Source organism: Protobothrops mucrosquamatus, unplaced genomic scaffold (genome assembly GCF_001527695.2).
Source record: "Protobothrops mucrosquamatus isolate PMUCROS unplaced genomic scaffold, P.Mucros_1.0 scaffold2763, whole genome shotgun sequence".
Classification (NCBI taxonomy): domain Eukaryota; kingdom Metazoa; phylum Chordata; class Lepidosauria; order Squamata; family Viperidae; genus Protobothrops; species Protobothrops mucrosquamatus.
This window is the reverse complement of record NW_015388802.1, coordinates 139,555-160,875: the sequence shown is the minus strand read 5'-3', so window position 1 is coordinate 160,875 and position 21,321 is coordinate 139,555. Positions and strand designations below refer to the sequence as shown.

Here is a 21,321-nt window from a genome sequence, read left to right as displayed (position 1 = left end):
CCGTCCCCCCACTTCTAAACACGCCCGATGCTTCTAAACACGCCCGATGCTTGTCCAGGCCGTAACGGGGGCCGACTCTTTCCTTGGGCTGGGGGGGGGTGTCTTTTCAGACCTTCTCCTTCGCCCCTTTCCGCTGCCAGTTCCACCCGGTCGCCCTCCAGCGCCCTTTGGCTGTCCAGCAGAGGTTGCAAGCCGTGGCGCTTGCAAAGTCGGGCGCTTGCAAAGTCGGGCGCCAGGTTTGGGGCATGGGGGGTGGCTGGGATGCTGCTGCCCTCCCGTCCTGCAGGCAGGGAGGCTTTCCTTCGAGTTGGCTGCTCCTGCCCTCCTACGCTTGGAGGGCCCAGCCTGGAAGTCGTGAGGTGGCTTGGCTGCCCTCCCAGCCTCCTGGCTGCAGAGGGGGGAGAGGCGGCGGCGGCGGCGGCGACGGTGGCGGCAGCAGCAGCCGGTTTCCTGTTTTTTCCTCCCCTGGCACACTGGGGAGGGGGGTGGTGGCTAAAATCCACATGCCACCGCCGCCGCAGCCGTTGCATCCTGGTGGGGGTGGGGGGTGGCTTTGAGCCACCCAGGGCTCCTGCCAACATGTCCTGATCAGATGCAGCCAGAGGATCCGCGTATGGGAATTGCCAGCACTTTGCTTCTAACTCTTCTATGCTGGGGGGGGGGAGGATGGTGGCGGGGGTGGTGGGCTCTTGGCTGCCCTGTCTTGGAAACACGCCCCCTCCCTTCCCAGACCGAGCTGGCTAACGCTGCCCTTCTGCTTGGCAGGGTTCGCCTTCCCGGATTGGGCCTATAAGCCGGAGTCGAGTCCCGGTTCCCGTCAGATCCAGCTCTGGCACTTTATCCTGGAGTTGCTGCGGAAGGAAGAGTACCATGACGTCATCGCCTGGCAAGGGGACTACGGCGAGTTTGTCATCAAGGACCCCGACGAAGTGGCCCGGCTCTGGGGGGTGAGGAAATGCAAGCCTCAGATGAACTACGACAAGCTGAGCCGGGCTCTGAGGTGAGACGGGCAGAGATGGGTGGAGAAATTCCAGGAATTTGGAAGGCAGGGGGGGGGGGTGAGCACCTGGTGAGGAGCCAGCGGGGATGGTGGGAAAGGAACGCTGCGAAATTCAGCCAGTGGGGCTCTCTCTGCAGCTTTTTAATTTAGGGCTTAGAAACATGCCCACACAGGCATGCATCCAGGGATGTACACAATGCACGTGCCGCTTGGCCCAGCCCTTCCCTCGCAAAATATGGAAAGCTTGGCTCGTTTTGCAGCGCTCCGGTGAAAAATAAATTGGGGATGTTTTGCAAGAGAGAATAAAACTTTAGGGGTGGAAAATCTGGAATTTTTAAGGGCCGTTTTATTCCACTCGTTTCCCAAGCAGCTGAGAACGTTATCCGCTGTCTGAATAGGGTGATTACGATTCATCTCTTTTTTAAAACTGTGCCTTTCAAACAAGATGGATGAAAAAGTGAGCTAAGCACACGGTTCCATGCAAGATATGGCAGGAGTTTGCGTTAAGTCCAAGGGCTAATTCAGTGAAGACCAGTTTTAGTTCGTTAGGCTGCTGATTTCGTTTGTTGGGTTACTTTATAAATTTTCCACTTGTAAAAACCAGGGGAACTGCATCTGTACAGGTAGCCCTTGACTTAACAACAGTTCATTTAGTGACCGTTCAAAGTTACGACGGCACTGGAAAAGGTGACTTAGGACCATTTTTCACACCTTTGTAGCATCCCCATGATCACGTGATCAAAATTCAGATGCTTGGCAACTTGACTCACGTTTATGACGGTTGCCGTTTCCTGGCGTCCTGTGATCCCCTTTTGCAACCTCTTAACAAGCAAAGTCAATGGGGAAGCCAGATTCGCTTAACAACCGTGTTACTCACTTACCAACTGCGGTGATTCACTTAACAACGGTGGCAAGAAAGGTTGTAAAATGCGTCAAAACTCAACAAATTGTGGCCGTAAGTTGAGGACTACCTGTATTGCATTCACAAATGTCTCCTGTATAGCTTGGAAAAAGATTCCTATCTGAAATTGTGGAATGCTGCTGGTGAGACAGGACCCCTTGTTTCTGCTGTTGGTGGAATAAAACTTGGGAAAAATTAGACGTAGCCCTCCTATATAAGATCACCTAAAATGATAGGAATACAGATATTCCTCAACTTATAAACACAGTTGGCACCTGAATTTCTGTTGCTAAGCTAAGCAAGGCGGAAGTTAAGTGAGCCGTGCTCGCTTTTATGACCTGCTTTGCCAGGGTTGTTAAGCGAATCACTGCAGTTGTTAAGCGAATTGGGCTTTTCCCCCCCCTTGACTTTGCCTGTCGAAAGCTGCCTGGGAAAGTTGCAAATGGCGATGACATGACACACACACACACACACAGGACATTGAGATACTTGTAAATACATGCCAGTTGCCAGGCACTCTGACTTTGATCGTGGAGGTGCTGCAGTGGTGGTTAAGTGCAAGGATTAAGTTGTATAAATCACATTTTTTCAGTGCTTTTGTAACTTTGCTAAACAAATGGTTGTAAGTTAGAGGCTACCTCTATGAATACACTTGGGTGCCTTCTAGTCCAGGGGCAGGCCACCTTGGCTCTTTTATGACTCGTGGACTTCAACTCCCAGAATTCCTGAGCCAGCATGGCTCAGCATGGAAACCTCTCCCTTTCCCCTCAGCATGGCTGGCTCAGGAATTCTGGGAGTTGAAGTCCACCAGTCATAAAAGAGCCAAGGTTGCCTACCCCTGTCCTAATCCAACTCACAGCTATTTACTGAGGTGTGTGTGCCATTCCATTAAAAAGAATTATTGACTCGGATTGGAAACTCCTTGACGCAAACCAACGTCAGCTTACAGACACCAATAAATCCCTCTTTTCCACATGCATAATAGAGGAATAACCCCATAACTGGAGGGGTAGAAAATGTACACTTGCCCCAAGGCTAATAATTTGCTTAGACTGGTTTCTCATCCTTACGTAATAGGCAGTTGTTCCTATGCAAAGTTTGTGGGCTAGTGGCTATTTACAAGGCTGTTACCAAATCCCTTTGCAATCACAGGGACAAGAAGCATCGAACAGATGCTGCTTCACACTTGCTAAGGCTGTAACACTTCCTTTAGGGGCTGTGCAGACACCCACAGACTCCCGAGTTTGGTTTTGATGGTGGGGGAGAAGTAGGACTTGTGAGTCACTGACCCTCTCTTCCTCCTCCTCCTCCTTCTCCTCCTCCTCCTCCTCCTCACGATCCTGCAGATATTACTACAACAAGCGGATCCTGCACAAGACCAAAGGGAAACGTTTCACCTACAAGTTCAACTTTAACAAATTGGTGCTGGTCAACTACCCTTTCATTGATATGGGCATGGCAGGTAAGCGTGGTGGGAAGACTTGCAGAGCAGATTACCTCTATCTGCAGGCGTTCTTGAACCCCTGGCTAGAAAGCCAAAGAAACTTAAGTTTAAAGCATTTAGTACCGCTGGAAAAACGAGCGACGCCCGACCACAGACACGCATGCATCTACATCGTGATGGGTCTGTTGGGTGTGCCCCAAAGAAAAAAAAAAGAGAGAGGTTCAAAGGTCTTTATTTTACTTATGGAAAAATATATCGACCCATAAGGAAGGAAGATAATTTTCCCATCAAATGTTTTAACTTTGGAACGGGAGTGTCCCTGTAGTTGTGCTGGAAATAGAGTATAGGTGGAGGGGTTTTTTTAACGTAGAGGTGGAAGGAAGGGATTGCAGGTTAAATTCTGGGTTCTCTTTTTGGGGGGTTAATTGGCTGATTGGCCCTGGGGAAAATGACCATTTGGGAGAAGAATGTATTTGTCTAGAAAGAATACAGTCCAGGATGTGGCCAGTTCAAAAGTTCTAGGGTGGGAATGTCCAAGCTTGGCAATTTTGGACTTTATTTATTTCCCATGCTCTGTTTGGTACATGATCACCCTGGTTCTCCACCAAGGAATGTCTTCAGGAGCATCTAAGGCAGGGGTGTCCAATCTTGGCAACTTTACAACCTATGGACTTCAACTCCCAGAATTCCACAGCCAGCCATGGCTGTAGGTTGTAAAGTTGCCAAGGTTGGACACCCCTGCCTTAGATGCTCCTGAAGGTCTTAAAGGTTTTTTAAAGTCTTAAAAGTTACCTTGGTTGGACATCCCCGATCTACTATACTAGGAAAAGGGACGGCAGTATCTGGAGGGAGAGTGAAAAAGGGATATCAGCCTAGAATCCCTACATAGCTACACGCAGACAAAGTTCAACCCTTTTTGAGTGCTGTTGACCCTTGTCTCACTTTAAGCAGGTGCCGAAAGTTAGCTGAGAAAATTCAGGATTAGCCACTGATCAGTTAGATTGGACTTTCACATGGGGACCTGAGCTTTGGTGCCTGACAAGGGGGTCGGAAAAGGCCTTTGACAAATGGGGTAGATATTTAACAGGTCACTGGTCTTGCTTCCGTGAGCTGAATCTGTTCAACTGGACTTTGAGAAAGGAGTGGTTGGACGGAGAGGGAGGTTAGTTCTCCTCTTAGACATTTTCATCCTCGTTTCTTGTGACGCTGATTCCCCTGGTTTGCTTTCCTCCTCCTTGTAGGTGGGGCCGTGCCCCAAAGTGCCCCACCTGTGCCCTCGGGTGGGTCACACTTCCGCTTTCCCCCTTCCACCCCATCTGATATCTTGTCACCGGCCGAGGATCTGCGTTCGCCTGGGGTCTTCTCCGCCGTGGCTCGCCGCCTCGCTCGGGGCTCGGTCAGCGACTGCAGCGACGGCACCTCAGCCAATTCAGAAGTCGAGGAATCGTTGGCCGAAGAGCAGCGGCGTGGTGGTGGAGGAGAGGCAGGTGGATTCCGTGGTCCCCCCTTGCCCGGCCATCCACGTTTGACCCACGACACCCTCTTTAGGATCTATCCTCGCCCGCGGGTTCCTGAGCCTCTCAGCCCCTTCCCCGGGTCCCCCATGGCTGGGCCTGCTGCTCTCCTGCCCCCCCAGATGTCTCCTGCCCTGCCCCTCACCCCCACTCACATGAATTATACTCCCTCGCCCACCCTCAGCCCCATGTATCCCAGCGGCTCCCACTTCTCCTTCAACCCGGAGGACATGAAGCGCTACCTCCAAGCGCACACCCAGAGTGTGTACAACTACCATCTCAGTCCCAGGGCCTTCCTCCACTACCCCAACATTATCATCCCGCAGCCCCAGCGCCTGGAGAAGCCCCCTCTTCCCCCTCCGCCCCCACACGCTGAGGAGACCCCCAGCCCTTTCAAATTCAAGCTGCAGCCGCCGCCGTTGGGGCGCCGCAACCGTGACAAGCAGCCTCCGCCAGCTCCAGCTGTGCCCCCGGGAGACTCCAGCAGCGGTCTCCCTGCCTCCTCCTCCTCCTCCTCTTCTGCAGCTGCTCCGGAGCCCCTCGTCCCCCAGATCAAAGTGGAACCCATCTCGGAAGGAGAGTCTGAGGAAGACCTCACGGTGGAGGTCACCGATATCAGCGAGGATGACGAGGAGGTCTTTAAGGCCCCTTCAGTCCCCCTGGAGAAGATCGAAAATGGGGAGACTTCAGCCCTGGCGCCCCCCGTTTCTCGGGCCGGGGATAGCGGCAAATGCATTCCCCTCAAATTACGTTTCAAACGCCGCTGGAGTGAGGATCAGCGGCTGGAAGCCGGCGGGACAGGCGACGAAACAGACGACAAGAAAGTGAAGGGTGAGGAGGATGCTGTTGGTCACGGGGACGCAGTGGGAGGCCGACGGATCAGCACGGAGCTGCAGCAGGCCACAGCAGAGCTGACCCTTGAGAATCGGGACTGCTAGACGGGGACGTACAGCCCTCCCTCCCTCCCTCCGGACAGATGGACTGATGACGGGGTGGGTGGGTGGGCTGACTTTGCTGCCTTAACTCAGAGATTATCTTTCTACTTTCCTTTCTTTTTTCCTTCCTTCCTTCCTTGGCCTGGAACTCTGTACATGCTCTTCTCCTTCTTTGGAAGCCAGAAAAAAAGAATACGTAGGGGCGGGGAAGTTTTTACTTGTCTATATGCATTATATAAATCTAAATCTAAATATATATATATATTATATATATGTAAAACCTCTTTGCAAGGGGGGGGGATTTTCTAAAAATTAATATGCCAGGTTTGTTTTTAAGGGTTCTCTTTCCTCTTTCTCCCGCCCCACACACTATAAGCCTCAGGACCTTTTTAATTAAGATTGTCCCCCCCCCCAAAAAATATGGTGTAGTTTTAAAAAAAAGCATTGGGGGGAGCTTTGTAGGGGATAATAAGGGTAGTCTGATGGAAGCGGCCACCCTGTTATTTCCCTCGTCCACACACACACACACACAAACTTGCAATTAGCAATCTTAAGCACAATACACTTTTTAATCCCCCAGTGGATCAAAAAGAGAGTTAGCCATATGTTCTCTGTCCCTTTTAACCCCTTCCCGTGCGCCTTTGGCGTATAGCCATGCTGGGCACATGACCACGGAAATTGTCTTCAGACAACGCTGGCTCCCTCAGCCAGGAAACGGTGAGTTGGACACAACCGGATAGGAAGACCTTTCCCTTCTATATATTAATTATATTAAATATTTTATAGGCTGCCCAAGACAAGTCCTCTTCACTCAATGCAGCCCAGGAAAGCCGAAAGCTTGGACATGCCCGCTGTATAAATGGTTAGCGTGGGATCATTGAGGCATCTTTGTTGTTCAAACGCGTCCGTTGTGTTGCCGTTGTCTTCTAACCTAGAAAAAGAGGGGATCGCGTACGTTTTCGGGGCTTGCTACCCCCATGGATGGTTGACGGGTGTCTGTACAAAATGTCATCCTCACCACTAGTGGCAAAAGACGATTTTTCTATCTATCTTTGCCCACCCCACCAAAGACTTTCCCTTTATAACAATGCTTTAGGAAACTATTAAAAAAAAAAAAAATCCAAGGATGGGCTTGGGCCTAGTTCAGACTTGTCCAGCCTGCAGGCCTGGACAGCTAACAATGCCGCCTCACAAGTCTGTAATCTTTTAACATTATGTGATTTATACACGTTAACTGTACTACAGGTAGTCCTCAATTTATGACCGCAACTGAGCCCCGAATTTCTGTCACTAAGCAAGACCGTCGTTAAGTGAGTTTTGCTTAGTGACCAAACGGTTCCCTTGGTAACTAGTGATAGATGTTGTGTTGCTAAAATGGCGGCAGTTTTGCCTCAGTTTATAATCCTTCTTGCCCCGGTTGTTAAGCGAATCGCTGACGTTGTTAACTGAAATGTGCGGTTGTTAAGCGAATTGAATTGCTTGCTAGGAAGCCGGCTGGGAAGGTTACAAATATTGATCACATGATCCCGGGGCAGCACAACACGGCAGTTGCCAAGTGTCTGAATTTTGATCATGTGACCATTGTAACGAACAGTCATTAAGCAAATGGTTGTAAGTCGAGGACTACCTGTATGTATTTTATAGGCCACCCAAGATAATTCCAGAATCAGTTTGGTCTAGGGCAGGGGTAGGCAACCTTGGCTCTTTTATGACTCGTGGACTTCAACTACCAGAATTCCTGAGCCAGCCATGCTGAGGGGAAAGGCAGAGGTTTCCATGCTGAGCTATGCTGGCTCAGGAATTCTGGGAGTTGAAGTCCATGAGTCATAAAAGAGCCCAGGTTGCCTACCCCTGGTCTAATGGTTAAGGAAACAGGCTAGAAAGCAGGAGGCTGTGAGTTCAAGTCCCGTTTTAGCCATGAAAGCCAGCTGGGTGACCTTGGGACCAGTCCCTGTCAGCCCAACCCACCTCACAGGGTTGTTGTGAGGAAGTAGGAGGAGGAAAGTGTGTTGAATATGTTCACTGCCTTGAGTTCTTTGTAAAAGTAATAAAGGCAGGATACAAATAAATAAAATTAAAAAAAATCCTCTTCACTCACAGCGGCCCAAGCAAGCCAAAAGGTTGGACATCCCCCCCCCCCCGTGGCCATTAAACCCCCATTAGGTTTGGGAATTAAAGGGGTGGGTGGGATCTGAAGGGTTTTTTTAAAGTGCCTGTTGCTGTTTCCAAGGGAACCTAAGCAGGGAACGGACATCCTTTTTTTTTTTTCTCGGTCCACACAACCGTTGTCCCTGAAAAGATGGCTCTTCCTTTCCTTGTGCCCGTTCCCGCCCAGCAACTTCAGAAATGAAGACTAACTCTTTCCCCCCATCTTGTTAAGTAATCCCACCTCCTTGCTTTTGCAACGGAAGGTTTGGATCCTCTGTGGAAGAGGATCAAGAAAAGTGACCCTGCAGGATAACGGTGCCTTGGAGAAAACAAAAAAAATATATATTTGGGAATCTTGCTACGCAGCCGTGTCTCCCCTCAGCTGTGCTCCAAATCTTTATGGATGTATTTGCCTTGCTCCCCACTCTGTTAGGACAGAGGTGACTCAGTTCCCCAAAGAGACAGATTTGCATGTAGACACCCCCCCCCAAAAAAAGCTGACTTATGGGATGCTGCCATGAACCCCAAAGCGGGATCTGGAATGAATAACCTCTTCCTTGTGAGGTCAATATAAAGCAGTAACGTGCTTGAGGGTTGTTTCATATATGTATATGTATGTATATATACATATATATATATATATATATAGCCTTATTCAGATTCTTGTACATATCAAAGAAAATGGGGTGTCGTTCATTTTAAGAATGTACAAAAAGAAAATGAAAACAATAAAGGGTTTTGAGATTTCATAACTTGGTGGTCCATTATGAATTTTGGAATATTGGTGCAATCAATATGTATGTTTGGGGGGGAAGCAGAGATATCTTGGTGCACTGGGGAAAGGGGGAAGAGCATACAGGGGGTCCTCGGCTTATGACCACTATTGAACAAATGTTCCATTACTAAGCAAGATAATTGTTAACGTGAGTTTTGCCCCAGTTTACCACCTTTCTTGCCACAGTTGCTAAGTGAGTCATTTGGTTACTAAGCGAATCTGGCTTCCTTCCATTGACTTTGCTTGTCAGAATCCAGCTGGGAAGGTCACAAAAGGGGATCCTGGGACAGTGTAACCATCATCAATACGAATCAGTTGCCAAGCACCCGAATTTTGATCACATGACCATGGGGATGCTGCAATGGTCATAAGTGTGAGGACAGGTTATAGGTTTTTTTTTTTAGAGTCATTGTAACTTTGAACAGTCACTGAATGGTGGTAAGTTGAGGACTACCTGTGTTTGGGTAATACAGGTAGTCCGCGACTTATGGCCACAACTGAGCCCAACATTTCTGTTAAGTGAAACATTTGTTAAGTGAATCCTGCCCCATTTTGCGACCTTTCAAGCCACAGTTGTTAAGTGAATCCCTGCAGTTGTTACATGAGTATCCTGGGTTGTTAAGTGAAACTGGCTTCTCCATTGACGACCTTTCTTGCCGCAGTTGTTAAGTGAGTCATTTGGTTGCTAAGCGAATCTGGCTTCCCTCCATTGACTTTGCTTGTCAGAATCCAGCTGGGAAGGTCGCAAAAGGGATCACGTGTCCCCAGGACACAGCAAAGGTCGTAAATATGAACCAGTTGCCAAACATCTGGATTTTTGTCAAAGGTGGTAACTGAGAACTGGTCATAAGTCACTTTTGTCACTGCCATTGTAACTTTTGAACGGTCACTAAATGAACAGTTGTAAGTCAAGGACTATCTGTAAAAGCTCTTTGCTAAGGTAGGCATTGTGGCTAAATTTATGTTGGAGGTGAGGTCAAGTAACGGCCCTGAGCTGCTTCAGAAAATGGATGTTTGCCTATGTTCCTTCATCCTACGCTGGTTCTCTTTTACTTGCAAAACCCAATTTGGCCCGTGTGTGTGTGTGTGTGTGTGTGTCCAGTTTATTCTAGCCTGCTTTTATTTATTTCCCTTCAGTTTAAATCTACAGGTGCCCTGTTTTTCCTTGATTTCCTAGCTTACTTTAATTCTATATGGAAACGTATGTAAAGTTTCTGATTTGCCTGATGCGAGAATATAATCCTGATTCCGAAGCTTTGAAAAACGCACACGCACCAATAGGAACGGTGCATGCTACAAAGTTGTGGAACATGGCATTGGCTGCAGAATTAGATTTTTGGAGAATCTCTGGTTGTTGTTTTTTTTTCTTTTAAAAAATACAAATCTAAACGTTTAGATTGGGCCAACTACTAGCTTCCTGCAAGCTTGAAAACCACAAACTGTTGAGGGGGGGAGAGAGAGAGAGGGCAGAAATAAAGAACTACTATTACTCCTTTCTTTTGCCACAAGTCACATACTATTAGAGTAAAAGTGAAATTAAGCAAACTCAAAAAACACCCAGCTGTTAAAAAAAGTGGATAGCTTGATGGGTGCACATTAAAAAAAAAAGCTTTTAAATAAAAAGGGATGTGTTTGTTTTAAGGAAGTTAACGCATTGGATTTTTTTTTTAAAAAAAGATTAATTTTTCTTTTTAAAAGCCTGTATTAGGATACTGGAGTTGTACAACCAACACCAGCCCTGCACACAATCACCCCTTAAAATTGTCACTGGTACCACGGCATTGTGCTGGCTTCCAGAAATACTGGTTTGTGCTGAAAAGAGCCTCTTGCATCCTGCCCTGGAGAAAAATGCTATCTGTTTTCCACAGGCTCTTCAGCCATTCCACTTCAGGGCTGGAAATCTGTGTTTCACTTGGAGGTTTTCAAAATTGGACAACCGTTTGACTGGGATGCTATAAGGCTCCTGTCTTAAGCATGGGGTTGGACTAGAAGACCTCCGGATGTTCCTTCCAGCCCTATGAGTCTGTTAGAACAGGAGACCCTATATCATTTCAGACAAATGGTTGTCCAGTCTCTTTTTGAAAGCCTTCAGGGATGGGGCACCCACAGCTTCTGAAGGCAAGTTGTTCCATTGGTCGATTGCTCTCCCCGTTAGGAAATTTCTCCTTAAGTTTGGAAAAATAAAAAAATAAAAAATTATAATTAAAAAAAAAAAGGTATAGACCCAAGTATCAGCACGCTGAAGAGTGATTACAGGCAAATGAAATAAGCTGGGAAAGGTTTTGGCACCAGGAGACTTAAGCTGTTCCACTAGCAGTAGTCATGCAGATTCAGATGGGTTTGATTTTGTTTGAAGTTTAATTTTGTTCAATTTTGTTGGAAGAAACTTGAAACAACCCACTTAATTTCTCATCCTAGGATCACAAAAGCAGACAGATACTTTGCCATGCAAAGTACTTATCTAACCCAATCTTCATAAAATTGGTTATGGGCATGATTTTTAGGACCGTTTTTTAAAAAAAAAAAAATCCATAGCAAACAATGAACGCAATAGTCAAATATGATGAAATATTTTTGATGTTAAAATATTTTAACAGAGCATTCTAAGTGTAGCTGTTGTGCTTCCAATAACGGAACAATTTTTCCAATTTTTTTATTTGTTTCATTCAGACCTGCAGTTTTCAATACTCTGGTTTTATCACACCCAAATGTCTAGGAATAAAAGTTTTTGTTATACTTAAAAAAAAAAAAACCTTCTTAATTCCAAGTTGTTTCTCTCCTTGGTTAGTTTCCAACTATTCTTTCTCTCTCTTGCCTTCTGGTGCTTTGGAAAAGAGTTTGACCCCCTTGTTTTTGTAGGAGCTTCTCACATATTGGAACAGCGCTATCATGTCCCCCCCCCCTTAGTCCTTCTTTTCATTAGATTAGACCAGGGGGTCTTGAAACGTGGCCCTTTTATGACTTGTGGACTTCAACTCCCAGAATTCCCCAGCCAGCTGTGGGGAAATTGCTTTTTTGAAGCCCTTGCATTCTTTCTACTTTACTTTGCGCCTGGAACTTCTAACGTTATACAAATCTTCTCCATCCCAAATAGCTAAGCAACATCAGGAGACCGATAGGAATCATACCTCTGGAAGGCAACAGATTGGGAAAGGTTACCTATCAAATACCTATTCTAGGTGCAGATCCCTTTTAAAACCCATCTTTGGGACAAACCTGTCCTGTTAGAATTTGTTGCTCATAGGCAAGGCTGTTGTTAAGTAAGTTGCACTTGATTTTATGACCTTTTTGCCCTGGTTATTAACGGAAGTCCCGGTAGTCGTAAAGTGGATCGGGCGTTGTTAAGCGAGTCTGTCTTCCCCCATTGAATTTGCTTCTCAGAAACTAGCTGGGAAGGCCGCATATGGTGATCTCGTGTCCCAGGGACTCCTCTGTGGTCATTGGAAATATAATGCCCAGATTTTGACCACATGGCCTTGGGGATGCTGCAGTGTTCATAAGTGGGAGGACCAATCTTAAAAAAGTCATTTTTTTCCCCAGCGTGATTGTAACTTTGCATGGTCCCTAAATGAGCGATTGTAACTTGAGAACTACCTACGGTGTATACTCTGCATCTGAAATTTCTATAATTTCATGTAATTGGGCATTTGTTCTTTACCCTGCTATGTTTAAGAATGTAACCCCCTTTGGGGCAAGGAACTGTTCATCTAGTTTCTTGGCAGAAGGCAGTTCTATTAAAAGTCCAATTCTGCGAACCCCATAAACCAGGGGTGTCAAAGTCAATTTCATTGAGGGCCGCATCAGCATTGCGGTTGCCCTTGGGGGGGGGTGTGTGGCCAGGGTGGTGCGGCTTACTGGGTGGGCGTGAATGGAATGGGTGTGGCCTACTGGGTGGGCGTGGCCAGCTCTACATCGTTCGCGTCAAGGGTGCCTGTGGGGGCCTGGGCAGGAGTGGGACAGATCTGAGGGTCTCTGGTAGAAGGGGGTGGGACCGGGGCAAGCGCCAAGGCATGGTGCATTTCTTCATTCCTCACAAAGGGTGACCCCTCCCCAGCATGCACCCAGGGGAGGGGGGCAACGCGGCAGGGGCTGGTTCCTCGCTGTTTCCAGACGGCCTTGTGGAGCTGAATGCATTTCAGCATAGATGGCCACCACAAAATTGTACATTGGCTCCCGGCCAGCCTGGGCCAGGGCCAAGGCAGCGGGGTCCGTTCCCTCACTGTTTCCAGGATGGCTTCGTGGGCCACATGAAACCACTTCGCGGGCCGCATCCGGGCCCCCGGGCCTTGTGTTTGACATGTCTGCCATAAACCATGGCAATCTAGCGTTATTTCCATGCCCAAAAGGCTGAGAATCTGGGGAGGGTTTTTGGACACGACAGCTCACCGTTCTACAATTATAGAAGTCTTTAGAAATTCCCCAGGGACTTTTCTCTGTTCGTCAGATGGTGGTGCCACAAGCTCTCCTCTTCCTTGTTCTTGTCTTTACTAAAAGATTATCTGCCAGCCCGGCTGAAATTCACGATTCCAGGAACTGCAGCCTTCCTCCACGCATACTGGAAGTGGAAGAAACGGGCTTTGCTTTAGAACAGGAATTATTGTTTAGCTGTCTGAAGCTTCAAAAAACAGTCCTAGAAAAGATCCCGGCCTCTTTCCGAAGAGATTGTGCGCTAGTTAATAGTAGAGGATAATAATTTATGCCATCTCGGTCAGAAAAAAAGCAAAATAGATACAGGTAGTCCTTGATTTATGACCACAATTGAGCCCAACATTTTAGTTGCTAAGCAAGACAGTGGCTAAGTGAGTTTGGCCCCTTTTTACGACCTTTCTTGCCACAGCTGTTAAGTGAATCACTTGGTTGTTAAACGAATCTGGCTTCCCTGCTTGTCAGAAGGTCGCCAAAGGGGATCACATGACCCCGGGACACTCTGACGGTCATAAATACGAGTCAGTTGAATTTTGGTCAGGTGACCATGGGGATGCCGCGATGGTCGTAAAGGGTGAAAAGGGAACATACGTCTCTCTTTTTTTTTCCCATGCCGGTGTAACTTCGAACGGTCACTAAATAAATGGCCATGAGGACAACCTGTAGGTTTCAAAACTTCAACGCTGCAGGGAGTCCTCGGCTTACGACCACAATAGGCAACAGCATTTCCATTGCTAAGCAAGGTGGTTGCTAAGAGAATTCTGCCCAATTTTAGGAGTGTTTTGGCCAGGCTGGTTAGGCAAAATCACTGCAGCTGTTAAATGAATCGTCCAGTCATTAAGCGAATCCTGTTTCTCCCCCCAACCCGCCCCATTGACTTGGTTTGTCCAAGACTGGCTGGGAAGGCTGCGAATGGCGATCACGTGACACTGTCAATCATTGCAAATACGTTCTGGTTGCCAAGTGCCTGAAATTGTGTTCACGTGATCCGTGGGGGACGCTGCGACGGTCGCAAGTGGGAGGACCTATCGCGAGTCCCTTTTTTCAGTGCCACTGTGACTTTGAATGGACACTAAACGAGTGGCTGTAAGTCAAAGACTTTTCTCTACCTCCCAATGCCGGGAGGTTTTGGGTTGGCTTGGAATTTTGTTTTTGCTTCTCAAGTGCGTACTTGCAGCAATTAAAAAGCCAGAAATATTTTCCTATGGGGGGGGACTGTGGGTTGAAGTTATGCTGTGCAAGGCACAAGGGTATCCCTGCTATCTAACCGTGTTGTAAGCGGAACAATCCCCTTAGCCACCACGTGTGAAATCAGCTGTACTTGTCCAGACAGGATGCTTGTGACATGATGCATTTCTTTTTCTTTTTAAAATATAGCAGCGTTCCAGTATTTGAGGGGCTGCCACAAAGAAGAGGGGGTCACCTTATTCTCCAAAGCACCAGAGGGAAGGACAAGAAACAACAGTTGGAAACTGACCAAAGAGAGAAGCAACCTGGAATTAAGGAGAAACTTCCTAACAGTGAGGAAAATTAACCAGTGGAACAGCTTGCCACCAGAAATCGTGGGCGCTCCAACACTGGAGGTTTTTAGGAAGAGGCTAGACAGTCAGTTGTCTGAGATGGTATAGGTTCTCTTGCTTGAGCAGGGGGCTGGACTAGAAAACCTCCAAGGTCCCTTCCAGCTTCTATTCTATTCTATTCTATTCTATTCTATTCTATTCTATTCTATTCTATTCTATTCTATTCTATTCCTCCATTCCATTATTCTATTCTATTCTATATTTCTATTCTATTCTATATTTCTATTCTATTCTATTCTATTCTATTCACTTTAAATAGCATATGCTATTCTAATACTGTACTAGAGCTAGTCCTCGGCTTACAACAGTTTGTTTAGTGACTGTTCAAAGTTACAATGGCATTGAAAAAAGTGACTTATGACCATTTTCACACATTAGCACAGTTGCAGCATGTGATTTAAACTCGGCTGCTTGACAATTGACTCACATTTATGACCGTTGCAATGTCCTGGGGTCTCATGATCCCCTTTTGCGACCTTCTGACAAACAAAGTCAACGGGGGAAGCCAGATTCACTTAACGACGGTGTTATTAATTTAACAACTGCAGCGATGCACTTCACTAATGTGGCAGGAAAAGTCGTAAAATGGGGCAAAAGTCACTTAGCAAATTTCTCAGTGACATGAATTTTGAGCTCAATGCTGGTCGTAAGTCAAGGACTATCTGTATACTGTACCATACCATACCATACCATAAATTTCTGCAAAAGATAGAAAAAGGAATGATAAAGGGGGGAAAAATCGCCAGGACTTTGCACATATCTGAACCGGACTTGTTAATTTTAAAGGAAGCAGGGCTTGTTCAGGAAGGTTAATAAGACAGCCCAGGGTTTGTTTAATTTCCCCTAGAAAAAATGTTTTTAAAAACACAAGGGGACTGAAAGCATTGAAACAAGTACAGTGCAGGCATTCTTAATAGTGTCGGAGTGCATTGATGCTGTTTTTCTCTCCTAAACTCTTAACGTGACACAAACCCTCATCCCTCCACAAGGCTGAACTGGTGCAACAGAGTAGCTGGGCTTAGAAAGAATCACATTATAATGGTAGCAGATTGAAAAAGTAAAGATTTCTTGGTTTTAAAGTGGCTGGCTGGGGAATTCTGGGAGTTGAAGTCTGCACATCTTAAAGTTGCTGGCTAGGGAATTCTGGGAGTTGAAGTCCTTAAAGTGGCCAAAGTTGAGAAACACTATTCCAGGAGAGTGTCCACCAAGAGAGTAACTATCGGCCAGGGGCAGAAATTAACTTTTTCCTGGTTTGATTGCCAAGCGCCTGACCCAGCCTGCTTGGTTCATTTTTATGGGAAACACAGATTGAAGAATACCTGGAGGACTGGCTCCTAAATCCAGATGTGTTGGGAGAGGTTGTTCTTCCCTCCTTCTCTGCACGGAGGCTTATTTTGCACAGGCGCAGAAATAACGCTGGGTTCCAAAATTCCAGAGATCAAAGACATTTTTTTTAAAAAAGTGGTTTTAAAGAGCCAAGCTCTGCTTCAGATATAGTCCTGTTCCAAAGCAAAACTTGTTTGGGCAAGCACAGGATTATTTTAGACTCCAGTAATTGAGGATCAGACACATACACACCCAGCTTGCTAATTATACTAGATCCGAGTACTCTATGTGGAGATCATCTCAGGAGGTTGATTAGCAAAGGAAATTTAAAGTCAGGAAATAGTGTTTTGCATAATGTCAATACAGGTTTCAGGTGGTGGTTAAGGCATCAGGCTAGAAACTGGAAGGCTGTGAGTTCTAGTTCTGCCTTAGACACAAAGCCAACTGGGTATCTTTGGGCCAATTATCAGGAGAGTGTGAGTTCTAGTCCCGCCTTCAGACACAAAGCCAGTGGGTGATCTTGGGCCGGTCACTTCCTCTCAGCCCTAGAAAGGACACAAAGGACAATTCCTCTCAGCCCTAGAAAGGACACAAAGGACACAAAGGACAAAGCCCTAGAAAGGACACTTTCTCTCAGCCCTAGAAAGGACACAAAGGCAACTTTGGAACACACTTTGCCAAGAAAACTGCAGGGATTTCTCCAGACACTTCTCCAAGAATTGGACATGATCAAACGGAAGAAAAATATATATATATATATATATACAGGTAGTCCTCAATTTGCAACAGTTTGTTTAGTGACCGAGGTTACTAACAGCACTGAAAAAAGTGACTTGGAATCTGGTTTCACACTTAGGACCGTTGCAGCATCCTTGTGGTCATGTGATCACAATTCAGATGCTTGGCAACTGGCATGTTTTTACGACGGTTGCAGCGTCCCGAGGTCACTTGGGGAGTCAATGGGGAAGCCAGATTGACTTAACAACTGTGTTACCAACTTCACAACCACAGTGGTTCATTTAACGACTGTGGCCAGAAAAGTCATAAAATGAGGGCAAAGCTCACTTAGCAACTGTCTTGCTTAGCAACAGAAAGTTTTTGCTCAGCTGTGGTCTGAGTCGTAAGTCAAGGACTATCTTTGCATCATAAAGCCTGATCAACCTTCCCTATCCAGCACCCCAGTGGGCTGGATTTGCAAATCTTAGCTGCAAAATCTGGAACTTTCCCCCGAAAAAATTGATCTGTCACATGCCAAATTAGGAAAAGGCTGACATAGACATATATGCACTCAAAGGAGACCAAAATGCTACCTTGGTGTCCAAAAGTCATTAAGCGCTATAATTACTAGAACAAAGGCTAGAGGGGTGGAGGAATCAGCGCTGTAGCCTAACTCATGAGCTTCTGATTGGCAGTAAGAACCCGGGACCACTAGGTGATGACCATTCACTTGACCGGCTGGGGGTTAATGGTGTGTCCTCCACCAGTTTTCAAGAGCAGAAGTTAGAAGCCTCAGACTCAACGTGATGGACTTCGGATGGAATCAGACAGTTCTGAGGTGGCTTTGAGTCAAGTCGAGCATGAAATCCATCCTGCAGGTCATTTTTCAACACAGCACTAATTTTGGGCGGTGCTTATTCCAGCGATCCAGTTTTCAGCCATTGTGGTCAGTGGCAGCTTCTGCAACTTGCCCAGAAGGTCCTTGATCTTGCCTTAAGAAACAGGCTACATGCACACGTATGTAGAAAGCATTGTTTTTGCAAGTGTTCCAAGTGCCCCCTAGTGGATCCCACACAGGAGCATTGATTCTCTCCCCCCCCCCCCCCCCGGCTTTTGACCAATGTTGCTCAACCTCAGCCAGGTTAAAACCCAAATGTTCACCTGGGAGTTGAAGTCCGCACGTTTTAACCTTTGGTGAGATTGAAAAACGCTGCTTTAAACACAAACATGGATTTATGGATAACTTTGAGTGAGAGAAACTGAATTGCCGGGGTGGAAAGTTGGAAAAGATTGATTCTCCTTGTCCACCGCAGTTGAGATTTCATAGAGCTTGCCTTCAGCTCAGTCTGCTAAGCCATGGTTGGCCAAATTAAAGTTAATAGCAAGTTCGTGCACTGTGCTAAACCGCAAACAGCTGAAACCACATTACAGCTTAGAAGATTGTGCAATGCCAGCTATTATTTAAAAACAACAACAACACACACACCACCACCATCATCACCTGGAATCTTACAATCCTTGGCTCTAAAAAAAGATTGCTTCTCGTCCCCCCAAAAAACTTGGAAATTTTTAAAATGTATAGGCTTTAACTTGTCTGGCTGAGGAATTCTAGGAGCTGAAGTCCATATATCTTAAATGCTTTCACCTTTGGCTCTTCTGCCTCCAATAATGGAGGTCATATAAGGAATTTTCCGGACTGACTCACACATATGAGATTATGTGTAGCTTTCCAGAGGTCGGAAGTGAGAAACTCATTCCCCACCCTTTAGATATTGCCAATCAAGAACCAGCTCAAAGGTCAGTGCAACTAATTTCTCGAAATGCACCCTAGCAGAGTACCCTAGAGGTTTTTTTTTTTTATTAGTCTCAGGAAACAGTACACACAAGCGTTGACGGTACACCAAATATGGGGTGGCTTTCATAAAATACCCAACCTGGTTATTAATTTCCCCCTTTTCTGAGTTTGCACTAGACAGTTCCCTTGGTTTCTTAACTAACCATAGCCTTCCTTTCACCTCTGTGGCATGGCAACATAGGTGCGCTCTCCTTCCGTGAAAGAGCAGCTCAGGTAGCTCTTTGTATGTCACTGTTTACCTGGAAAGGTGCGAACTGTGTTTCAGGAAAGGTTGTTTCAGGTAATCAAATATACTTTGCAAACAAATCTGGCAACCCAAACAAATCTAGTGAAATAGGAATCTAAGAAACTGGGAGCCTTTACGCTGTAGCATTTTAAGATGCTGGGGTATAAATCGGGAAAGGGTGAATTTTAGTCCTCCTTTGGGTGTGCTGGGGGACTTTTGGACTAGTCCAGGGGTAGGCAACCTTGGCTCTTTTAGGACTCGTGGACTTCAACTCCCAGAATTCCTGAGCCAGCATGGCTCAGCATGGAAACTTCTCCCTTTCTCCTCAGCGTGGCTGGCTCAGGAATTCTGGGAGTTGAAGTCCACCAGTCATAAAAGAGCCAAGGTTGCCTACCCCTGGACTAGTCCCTCTCTCACCCCACCCCACCCCACAGGGTTGTTGTACAGTAGTGCGGAAAGGCTATGAGATTATAGCTAGAGTTATACTTTGCTGGTTGGGGAATTTTGGGAGTTGACGTTCACTCATCTTGAAACTGAGAAGACTGAGAAGCACCGAGTTAGGATGAAAGCCAGGAATTGGAATATTCTTTATTGGCCAAGTGTGACTGGACACACAAGGAATCTGTCTCTGGTCCATAAGTTCTCAGTGTACATACAAACAACAGGAGAAATTTCCTGACAGTGAGAAAATGAATCAATGGAACAGACTGTTATTCTATTATTCTATTCTATTCTATTCTTCCATTCTATTCTAACAAAGTGATAAGTTATTGATCATAAATCATAAGATACAAACAACCTGGATTAAATTCCCACTCCTCTATGAAATGTAATGATTGATAGACAACCCAGCATTGCCATCTACTACTTCACTGGGTTCTTGCAAAATAAATCAAAGAAAAGCTACAGGTAGTCCTCAACTTACAACAGTTTGCTTAGTGACCGTTCAAAGTTACAACGGCCCGGAAAAAAGTGACTGATGACCAATTTTCACATTTATGACTGTTGCAGCATCCCCGTGGTCACATGATTTACGTTCACATGCTTGGCAACTGGCATGAACTTATGACAGTTGCAGCGTCCCGGAATCACGTGATCCTCTTCTGCGACCTTCTGACAAGCAAAGTCAGTGGGGAAAGCAGATTCATTTAACAACCGTGTTACTGATTTAACAACTGCAGTGATTCCCTTGCCAAATGTGGCAAGAAAAGTCGTCAAATGGAGCAAAACTCACGTAACCGACTTCTCACTTAGCCACATAAATTTTGGGCTCAGTTGTGGCCGTAAGTTGAGGACTGCCTGTATACTGCTCCGCTTTCAGTTTGGCGGGATAAATATGTTAAAAAATAAAAACGTATAATATGCCTAATTGCTATTGATTTTTGCCTCCAAGACTAGACCACCCACAAGGTCCCTTCCAAGTCTGTTATTCTGGTTCTGAGTCAGAGGCCTTTATCCAGCTGTAGCGCAAACTACAACTCCCAGAAGTCCTCTCGAAGGCAGAGCGGTGCATGACGGGAAGTGTGTCGGGGCCGCGCCGGGCGCCCGAAAGGCCGCCTGAGCTCCTCCGACTGCCCTCTGGGCCGGAGGTATCGGCAGCCTGGTTGGGTATCGTGCTTCTCGTCTGCCGCGGCGGCGGCGAAGGGTTCCACGACTCCTCGGTGCTTCGGCGGCCCCAAGGCCCCTCAACCCAACGACGCCTTTTCTGCTCGCAATGCACTCTGGGACCCGTAGTCCGCTCCTGGTAGCCTGAGGCCAGGCCGAGTCACGGGGCCTGCGCAAAGCACTTCGGGAAAAGCAGTTGCCGGAGCCCCGCAAGTTTTCCCTCTCCGTGCGTCGCGCCGCACAGCCTGTTTAGCCCTCCAGGCGGATCCCTTTGAGTTTGGGGGTAATGGATAAGAAATGGCGATGGGCAAAAGGTTAAGTCTCTTGGCTTTTTCTTCAGGCGGCTGAGCGCTCGCCTCGCGCCTCATGATTCCTTTTCCTGCTCTGGTTGGGCGGAGCCAAACTCAAATCTTTCCTCCCCCCCCCCTCCTCAGACGTCCCCTTGCCTCTCGTGCCATAGGCTGGCCAGGTCCGCGCGAGGGATGCTGGGAAGCGGAGTGCCCTCCCGTCACCTCCGAATTACGCGCTACGAAGACTAAGACTCCATTTCCCACCTTCCCTCGCTTCAAGGCTTAGGCACGCCGGGGCTTGTAGTCCCGAGCCCGGCCGGCTGCAGAAGGGTGCGGAATGAGAGAACTCTGTGTCCCATCGCCGCTTTCGGCCGCCGCGCTGACGGCCGTCCCCTGCGCGGCGCCTTCTGGGAAATCGAGTCCTCTCTTCCGTAACAGATAAGTAGGCGGGCCGCGCCCGAGACTCCATTTCCCGTCGGCTCTTGCAACAGGGCCGGGTAGGGCCGGCTCCCAAGCCGCCTCAGACGGAGCCAGCCAGCGCGGCCCCCCCCCTCCCCTTTTCCCCGGTGTCGGCCTCACC

At 47.1% G+C, this 21,321-nt stretch overlaps 1 protein-coding gene across 1 annotated transcript; it reads left to right on the top strand.

The window, feature by feature from the left end:
• The first annotated feature begins 770 nt into the window (after window positions 1-770).
• Window positions 771-5,797, top strand: ERF (ETS2 repressor factor). Its single transcript, XM_015825708.1, has 3 exons — window positions 771-1,000; window positions 3,248-3,363; window positions 4,587-5,797. Exons 1-3 carry the CDS (start codon window positions 969-971, stop codon window positions 5,795-5,797), a joined length of 1,359 nt encoding a protein of 452 aa, XP_015681194.1. The 5' UTR covers window positions 771-968.
• Window positions 5,798-21,321: the final 15,524 nt, after the last annotated feature.

Coding starts and splice junctions, on each gene's coding strand:
- ERF (XM_015825708.1), top strand. CDS start 969: ATGAACTACGACAAGCTGAGCCGGGCTCTGAG. Junction 1,001..3,247: donor AAGCTGAGCCGGGCTCTGAG/GTGAGACGGGCA, acceptor ACGATCCTGCAG/ATATTACTACAACAAGCGGA. Junction 3,364..4,586: donor CATTGATATGGGCATGGCAG/GTAAGCGTGGTG, acceptor TCCTCCTTGTAG/GTGGGGCCGTGCCCCAAAGT.